General features: G+C 66.3%; 3 protein-coding genes across 3 annotated transcripts in view; 1 reads left to right on the top strand and 2 right to left on the bottom strand.

Annotated features, from left to right (window-relative positions):
• Nucleotides 1-404: 404 nt before the first annotated feature.
• MNEG_6388 (hypothetical protein) lies at nucleotides 405-758 on the bottom strand (the record flags this gene model as incomplete). The annotated part of the gene is made up of 1 exon (XM_014045141.1): nucleotides 405-758. A coding segment is annotated over one exon (354 nt), but the record flags the coding sequence as incomplete, so codon positions are not given.
• A 290-nt stretch (nucleotides 759-1,048) lies between these two features.
• Nucleotides 1,049-3,140, top strand: MNEG_6387 (hypothetical protein; the record flags this gene model as incomplete). The annotated part of the gene is made up of 5 exons (XM_014045140.1): nucleotides 1,049-1,092; nucleotides 1,274-1,393; nucleotides 1,657-2,101; nucleotides 2,280-2,496; nucleotides 2,806-3,140. 5 exons carry the CDS (start codon nucleotides 1,049-1,051, stop codon nucleotides 3,138-3,140), a joined length of 1,161 nt encoding a protein of 386 aa, XP_013900594.1.
• A 5,110-nt stretch (nucleotides 3,141-8,250) lies between these two features.
• Nucleotides 8,251-8,590, bottom strand: part of MNEG_6386 (hypothetical protein) — a gene marked incomplete at both ends in the record, with an annotated part of 1,907 nt that continues 1,567 nt past the window's right edge. Inside the window, one exon of the mRNA XM_014045139.1 lies at nucleotides 8,251-8,583. Coding sequence (XP_013900593.1) covers nucleotides 8,251-8,583 — 333 coding nt within the window. The remainder of the gene's footprint in view (nucleotides 8,584-8,590) is intronic.

The following is an 8,590-nucleotide window of genomic DNA, read 5'->3' as shown; positions in this document are numbered from 1 at the left end:
GGCGCGCGCGGCGCGGACGGCGGCCGCCAGGCGGCCGAGCGCGCGCCGCGCGCACACCGCCGCGGCGCACGTGCAGGCGGCGGCGAGCGCGGCCCGCCAGGCTGCCGCCCAGGGGCCGAGCGGCGCGCAGGGAAGAACGGCGTGGGGGCCAGCGGCTCCCGCCGGGGTGCAGCTCTGGATGGCTGTCATCAAAAGAAGGGCCTCCGCGCCGCACAGCCAGATCTGGGTGCGCATCGGCACCTGCGATCGAATTCAGAAGCGTGCGAAGGGGCGGCGGGTTCGGCAGCGGCTGGGCGCGGCCAACGCGGGGCGGAGCCGGCGGGGGGTTGGGCGTGGATGGGGCGGCTGATTTGGATTACGTCGTCAAAAGGAGGCGCCCGCCCGCACGTGGCGCGCGCACGCACCCGCAGCACCAGCGACGACCACAGCAGGGCCGCGGCGCCCGCCAGGCCCAGCTTGCGCGCCACGAGGGCAAACGAGGCCGCGTCCGGCGCGGTTGCCGGCCCGCTCAGCGCCGCTGCTGCGAGTCGCAGCACCACCCTGCCCCTCGTCTCGAGGGCGGCGCCCAACACGGCGCCAAAGGCGATCAGCAGTAAAGCTGCCGCGAATGAGACGAAGGCTGGCAGCGCCGTGGAGCAGCTTGCTGCCTTGGCGGCAGTCCTGGACACCTCACTCACTGCGCTCGCGCCCGCGATCGAAGCCCAAGGACCGGCGGTCGCGGGTGCCGCCGCAGCGATGTGATTCGCAGCTGTAGGCATGAGGTTGTGGTTGCTAAGATGAATGCGCACAAACAGAGCCGTCCGAGGCCTTCCTTTCCAGATCACTCTAATGTCGCCGTGACTCCAGCACTGTAACGCAGCGCAGCGCGCGCGCTCAGCCCCACGTGATTGAGCGACTGTCTTCTCAAACATAAAGCCATCATCACAACCATCTCGCCTCTGTCACTCGACAGCTCGGTGACCAGTTTGTCTAATTGATCCGACGCACCATCTCGCTGTTGGCCTCTCTGCGCAGCGCATCGGTAGCCATAGCATGTATTGAAATCACCATGGGGCTAGCGGCCGTCCGGGACGCCGCTTACCATGCGCAAGGGTGCGAGCGCATGCTGCAGTTGGTCGCTGTGGGCACAGGAGCAAGCCACAGCGTTTCGGGCCACTCGGATACATCTATACTTGGTGCACCAGAAATCATACATACCTTTGCATCCGTGATGCAGCGCCGCCGCAACCCCGCTCTCTAGCTGACGTCGCGCGGCCTCGCCGACGCCGCTCAGGCTCGTTTGGTCGTCGGGCGTCGCCGTGGGCGCGGTGGCGTGCTTCATGTTCCCCTTCAGCGGCGCATGCGTCAAGCTGCTGCGCGGCCGCATACCCATTATCGAGATCTGCCTTGCCAGGTGGCGGGGCCCTGGCTAACCTGCGCCTGCCCACGGGGCATTCCAGCACGCCCCACGTGGCCGCGCCTTGGGCCTGAGAGCGCGGCCTGCGCGGCCAGCGCAGCAGCCCCGACGGAGCCGATTGGTGCATGTCCCTAAAGCTTAAACCTTTTGCGCCCCTGCGTACAAGCCTTGGAAATGCTAGGCGCATGGGCTGAGATGCACAGGGGTCGAGGTGTGAGTGAGCACCGACTGCAAAATTTACTCGCAAATGGCTCGCGCAGGTCTGCGCTAGCCTGGGCCTGCTCCCTCACCGTGGGCGCCGCCACGCGCGTGCGGCCGCTGTGGGGCCACCCCCGCAACGCCGGCTACCTGATATTGCGCGGCGTCTGCGGCAGCTTCTCCGTAGCTACCAATTACACGGCAGTCTCGCTGCTGCCCCTGGGCGATGCGGCCGGCATCAACATGCTCAAGCCCTGCGTCGTCGCACTCGCGGCCTGGACGCTGCTGGGGGAACCCCTAGGCCCCGCCGGCGCCGCCGGCCTGGCCGTGTCCCTGGCGGGCGTGACGGTGCTCGTGCGCCCGCCGTTCCTGTTCGGGGACGCCGGGGGCACGGAGTGGGGCGCCGCGCGCGCGACGGGGACGGCCGCGGCGATCGCGTCATGCGTGTTTTCGGCGGGGGTGGCGCTCTCGATCCGGCGCATCGGCAAAAGCGAAGCCGCGCTCACGGTGGGCGAGCGGGCGGCTGCGCGGTCGGCCGCCTGCAGGCGCGGGACAGTACGATTTGCTCCTGCGTGAAACAGCCGCCGAGCGCCCGCCCGTCCCCCCTGAAGCGGGCTCCGTTGAGCCCTCCAAAACCTTGGACATCAAACCCTAAACCCTGCTTGATCCCCGCACCCTGTCGCAGGTTGCGCTGGCGTTCCACTCCTGCACCCTTGCGCTCTCCGCCCCGCCGCTCCTGCTGTCCTGGCCGACGCCAGCTGTCATGCCCACCGGCCGCGAGGCCGCCCTGCTGGTGGCCATCGCGCTGACGTCATTCGCGGGGCAGCTGCTGCTGACGCGCTCGTTCCAGCTCATGGAGGCGGCCAAGGCCTCTGCCATGTCATTCACCACTGTCATTTATGGTGCGCGGGCCCCAGTGGTAGGCGCGGGCGCCTCCTGGGGGTGTGAGGCGGCGCGGACACCTCTATCTGTGACTGCAAGAGTTGCATGCTGCAGGTGCCATATCGGCGGCCACGGTTGGAGGCGGCGGCCCTGGCCGCGTCCCTCTTGACACGGAGGATGAACTTGAGACGGGTATTAGCACTGTTCGTTCCAGCCAGGTCGTGGCTGCTCGCGCCCGCCGCTCCCGGCTGCCTGGGGCCGTGCCGGCGGCCCGTCCCACGCAGCCCACTGGCCGCTGCCCTGACACCTCTCGCCCGGCAACCCGCCAGGGCATATCCTTGGGACCCTGATCTTTGGGGAGGAGCTCACCTTGACATCGATCATCGGGAGCATGATCATCCTAGGCGGCGTGCTGCTGACAACGATGCGAGGCAAAGGCGGCGGCAGCGGCGGCAGCAGCGCAGCCGTCCCCGCGGCGCCGGGCACGGGCGCAGACGGGCTGCCGCGGAGGCAGCACGAGGCGATTGCGGCTGCCGCGCCTGGCGGCGGCGCGGCCGGCGCAGGCGGCCGACAGTCGGAGCCGGACGGGGCTGCAGTTGGTGATGACCGTGCAGCCGCTGACGAAGAGGCCCCTCTGTTGCTGAAAGGCCGGCAGCAGGAGTAGTGCGTATCTGCTCAGAGTGCTGGTGCGGGCCGCACAGAGCGCCACAACTCCGGCCTGGAAACGGCCGCGACTGCTCACAGCAGATGCTGCTGCCGTGGCCGTCGGAGGGCGGGGCAGGAGGGCGAGTTTGGTGGCGGCGGGTGCACGGCGGCGCCCTGAAAGGCAGGCTAGGGGTTGGCGTGGCGTCCTGCCCGTTGGCATTGCGGAATGCCTGAGGCAGCCCCTTGGAGGATGGCTTAGCTACAAGCGTTTGGGGCAGGCAAGCTTGGGTTGAGTCGGTATTGCGCGGCGCTTGCCAGGGCTTGTGCTTGGTCTGCGATGGGGCTTTTGACTTGATAACGGCTGCCATTGCAGCCTGGCTTCTGGCGAATGTTTGCAATCCTGCTGGCGGGAGTCAGCATTGAACATGTATCATTTGCTTTGTGCGTTGCCAGCGGAAGCTTCCCGCATGTGCCAGTCAGCACCTGCTTGAGTGTTGACCAATTGATTTATTCTTTGTACAGTACACCTTTCGTGTGCACCATTCGACACCCGGATCCCTCCTCGCTGGCAGAACTGAAATTCATATCAGTAATAACGCTGCTGCATTACAGACGTGCAGTGTCCTATGCGAGCTGCTCTCTCGTCTGCCGCGCGCGCCGCTGCGCCTGCGCCTGGTCAAGCAGCGCCCTGGCCGCTGCCTGCCGCACTGCCAGCTTGCGCACCAGCTCCTCGGCGCTGCCACATCTTCGCAGCTCCTGCAGCTGACGCTGCTGCTGCTGCTGCTGCTGCTGCTGCTGCTGCTGCTGCTGCTGCTGCTGCTGCTGCTGCTGCTGCTGCTGCTGCTGCTGCTGCTGTGGCATCGGCGGCGGCAATAGTGGCGGCGGCGGTGCACTGAAACTCAGCGATGCGGCCAGCCTGCTGTTTGGCGCTTTTCGGGGCGCAGCGCGGATCGTTGCTGCCCGGCTGCTGTCACTCGAGCCTTGGCGACTCACCCCGCTCCCCGCCCCTGCCCGCACCAACTGCCCACCGTGGGGCTGCACCGTGTGGCCCGAGGGTACGTAGGTCGAAGGAGCAAGGCCGCCGGCAGTCCTGCAGCAGCTGAATGCCTGCATCTGTGGACCAGCGAGCTGCCTGCTGCTCTTTGCAGCCCCATAGTTTCAAAAGCTGCGGCGCGGGGGCCGCCCCTGGCGGCGGCACGGGGACGGCGGGGACAGCTGCCGGGCAGCTGGTGAGGTAGCTTTCTGCGGCCAGCAGGCGAGCCTCCAAAAGCGTGATGCGGGCCTGCAGCTCGCGCTCTCCACGGGTCGCCGTCGCCCTGAGCAGAGACGGCGATGCGTTTGCAGAATTTGTGCCCAGCTGGCGGTGCGGCAAGCGTGTGGTGTGGCTGCGACCCAATCAGAGCAGCTGCACAAACGCGGAAAGCATGGCACAGGTTGTGTCGGCACAGGTGCGTGTAGTGGCACCCCTGAACATGCTAGCCATGCAAAAATCATCGATTTTGCACGACACTGCCTCTGCCCCCCTTACTTGTCGGCCACCAGCTGCGTGTGAGCTTCTTGCAGGTGCTCAAGCAGGTCTGGCACGAGGGTCGCCAGGGGCTGCAAGCTTGCGGTGATCGCAGAATCTGCCACATTGAAGAACCTTGCCTCTTCAGGCGCATGTGGCAGGCCGGCACCCTGCTGCTGCTGCTGCTGCTGCTGCTGCTGCTGTAGGAAGTTGTGGTCCTGCTGCTGCTGGGGGCCCGGGGCCAGTTGGCTTTCCTGGGCAGCACCGCCCCACCCCAAATCATCCAAACCGACATACGGCTGCAAAATGTAGTCCTTGGCACGCTCCTTCGACATCAGCTGCTGTGCTGCAGCTGCGCAGTCCATCGGGCCAGTTGGGTTGGTGCCTGCGCATGCTGCGACATCCCAGCGGCCCAGTGGCTTGACGGGCTGCGTGGGCGTGGGCGGCGCGTTCTGCCAGTCGTCCCCCGCCGGCAGCCTAGAGGCTCGTGCCGAGCTCAAGCTGCGGTGCCACCCCCCAACCCCGCTGAGCGCGCCCGGCTGCTGCTGAGATACGGGCAAACGCAGCTCGCGCATGGGGCCCCCTTTGAGCTGTCCCTGCTCCCCAGCTCTGGCCCACTTCTCATGAGTCCCTCCCTCGTCCCAGTCAGCCGGCGCAAGCAGCGCCCCTGCTGTCTGCGCGCCTGCAGCGGCCCGCTGCACGGCCGCCTGAACCGCCGCGAGCGCTGCCGCACCGGCCGTGCCGGCCGGGCCGATGGCTGGGCCGGCCGCCAGCCGCGGCCGCTGTGAAGCCTCCACGCGCCGCTCTACCACGTATTTAGACTGCGCGCCGTCGGTCGCGGTCCGCAGCGGCCGTCTGCGCAGCACGTCTGCAACCTCGCGGCCGGCGAGCTCGATGCGGATTTGCTGCGGCATGGGCACGCGGGCCAGCTGCTGCGCGCTCTGCAAGGCGGAGGTGTGCGGTGCGGAGGGCGCGCGTGGCTGCTTGCATCGGGCGCCATGACGGCAGCAGTGCCATCGTGGCGCACGCATGGACTTGCCAGAACTGCCTGCGGCAGGGCTGGCATGCACGCATGCACGCTTGCACGCATGCACGCTTGCACGCATGCACGCACGCATGATTGCTTGCATGCATGCACCCGGCACGGCGGCACGCTGTCTTGGCGCCCGCATGGCAAGGGCGGGTGCGCGTGCGTGTGCCTGCAGGCTGCTCACGGGGCGGGCGGCTTGCGCCTTTTGGCGACGCGCGGCTGCGGCGCCCTTTGCGTGCATCGCCCGGCAAGCCGCAATCACTTCGCACAGCAGCAGGACTTTTCGCTCTGCAAACCCCTGGACAGCGGTCATTTGAGTGCGTCAGTAGTGCGGCGGCAGCCACCATGCAGGCGTGATTGTGAGGGCGTGGCAGCTGGTCCTTGGGGGGCTGCTGCCACGCCAACGAAATGATGCTGCGACAACCTCGTGATGGCGGCAGCGCGTGCTACTCTGCATTCTCGTGCAGCGCGCACTGCCGCGCCCCCTCCTTGACGCCGCGCGTGCTTGAGCACACCTTGGTGGCGAGCTGCACTGCCGTCAGCGCAGAACGGACGCCGAGGCCTGCGCTCGCCGCCCTCAGTGCTTGCGCCGCGAAGCCGCTGTCTGCGCAGTCCTGCGGCTGCGCGACCACGGCGTTGGCTGATGCTGGGTGATCCCAGGCTGGCGTTTGTCCCGTTTGCAAGGTGTTATTGGCTGCATGCGGCCTTGCATGCGCACGCGCAGTACGCCCGCCCACGCGCGCAAGCTCACGCACGCGGCCATGCGGACAAAGTGGACCCGCTGCCCGCCCCACAATTATGCCCACACGGCGCATGCGCCCTCACCTCAAGGCCGCATGCAAGCGCGCGCTCGCGCACATGGCGCGAGAATTTGATCAAGGCGTGATGCAGCAGAGGCAGCGAGGCCTGAGGGTCGCCCAGGCGGAGCGTGCGCGCCGCCGGGCATCGGCCATCAGGTTGGCGCGGCGTGCAGCGGGTTGGCGCGACAGGGAGTAATGGGCAGTCCCGGACGCGGATGAGCAGCCGTTGCACTCACCCAACCTCGTCCACGGCTCCTGGATATCTGATGTGTTTCAGGGCGCGCTGCAAGCTGGCCACCGCGCCCTTGATGTCGCCAGTTGCCATTTTTCTCTGCTGCCCACCGGCGCGGGCGTTGCTCATGCCCGACGTTTCTACCAGGCCGTAGTGGCGAGTCCCTAGTATCTTATTCACCTATTCAGCCATGCCGATGAGGCCGGCTGACGCGGTGAATATCAGGAGGGCCCGCGTCCCTGAGTCAACGCGATCTGAGAGCTCGTACTTTTACCCGTGATAAATGCTCAGATACCAAGCGAATGCCTGTAATAGAGCTTGTATGCTTCTTGGTGTCATACGCACGAGCCTGTCTCAAATCTCACATTGCACTCGCGCAGCACCGTGACTCCAACTACATCAGGAGCCTGGGATTGACACCAACAGCTTCCCTGCTGCAGTTTGCAACAGCCCCAGCACAATGTGGAGCAGTATGGCCCACACGGGTAGCTTCCCTTCTGCCGGAAACGGCACCAGCACGCCGAGGAACAACAGTTCCATTCCCTGCATGAGGCATCCTCGGCTTGACCACCCACCCCTCAGATAATGGTTTCCATGCGAATCATTGCTGTTCCGATGCTTACATGAGTGCTGGTTTAAGAGACAGTGCGTGTGTCATGATTTGTGTCACGTCATCTGCGGGAGGGTGCGGCGAGCGCAAGTGGGGCTCGCCCTGCACAATGAATGGGCACACACATGTGTCGGAACATAATGGGTGCACGGCCGGGGTGGGAGGGGCCTCCCACACTCACTTTCGGCGCCCCTCCTTGCTAGATGCGCTCGCGCAAATGACCACTGGTGATCGGCGTTTTCACGGCCGCCGACAGTCACAGGCGGTTGAAGGTTTCAGCGTGAGCGGCAGCAGACAGCTTGGCCGTCGGAGGGGTGTGCGACGTGTTGAAGAGTGGGTCACATTGCAGCCCACAGGGGCCGCTGCACCACGACCCACAGAGGCCGCTGCAAAGGTTGTGCCGGAACACCAGACATCACACACCACGAGTTTGTTGGGCGCAGGTGCAAGCCGCAAGCCAGATCCAATCGCGCGGTGCGTGGCGTTTGGTTTGCCGCGTGGCGAATCAAATAGATGTTGCCAGCAGATGAATGGACGTGACCAATCGGCCGGGTCAGACCCGCGCGTGTGGCGCACCGGATCCCGCCTACAGAGCTAAATCGGTCGAATCACCCTGCACCACAAGACTGGGTAGGGCACAGCAGACTTCAGGAGACGCATGCAACCGCTGGGGCCCCTGGGTGGGGCGCCCTTGTGAAGCGGGGAGCATGGCGCTTGCATGAAAGTTGTGTGCTCATCAGCCCAGGCAAGCAAGAAAGGCAACACAGAGATGTGGAAGTTCTCGCTAAGTTTCTCACAAGCGGCGCAAGGGGCAGCAATGGCCCATCGCACAAACGCAGCGCCGCGCTCGCGCACAGACTATCGGCTGCAGATGCGCACGGCCGCGGCACGGGCCCACCCGCGCGCGGCTCGGGGCCGGCGCTTCCCCTGCGCCGCTCTCAGCCGCCCGCTCAGAGCGCCATCTTGCGGCTGCCGATCTTGACGGTGGGCACGTCCACCTTCTTGGTGCCGATGGTGGGGAGGCCCACGGACGGCACCTTGGCGGTGATGTTGACCTTGGGGATGGTCACGTCCTTGGTGCCCACGGTGGGCAGGGACACGGTCGGCACGTCGATCGACTTGGTGCCGATGCTCACGGTGGGGATCTTGGGGAGCTCGGGCTTGGTGATGTTGGGCAGGGCGAAGGTGGGGATCTTGAAGTCGGGCTTGGGGAGGGTGGGCAGCTTGGGCAGCTGGGGCTTGGTGATGTTGGGCAGGGTGAACTTGGGGAAGGCGGGGAGGGCCTTGGTG

This window comes from Monoraphidium neglectum (genome assembly GCF_000611645.1).
Source record: "Monoraphidium neglectum strain SAG 48.87 unplaced genomic scaffold scaffold01031, whole genome shotgun sequence".
In the NCBI taxonomy this organism is placed as follows: domain Eukaryota; kingdom Viridiplantae; phylum Chlorophyta; class Chlorophyceae; order Sphaeropleales; family Selenastraceae; genus Monoraphidium; species Monoraphidium neglectum.
The sequence above is the reverse complement of the archived record's forward strand: the minus strand, read 5'-3'. Positions and strand labels throughout refer to the sequence as shown.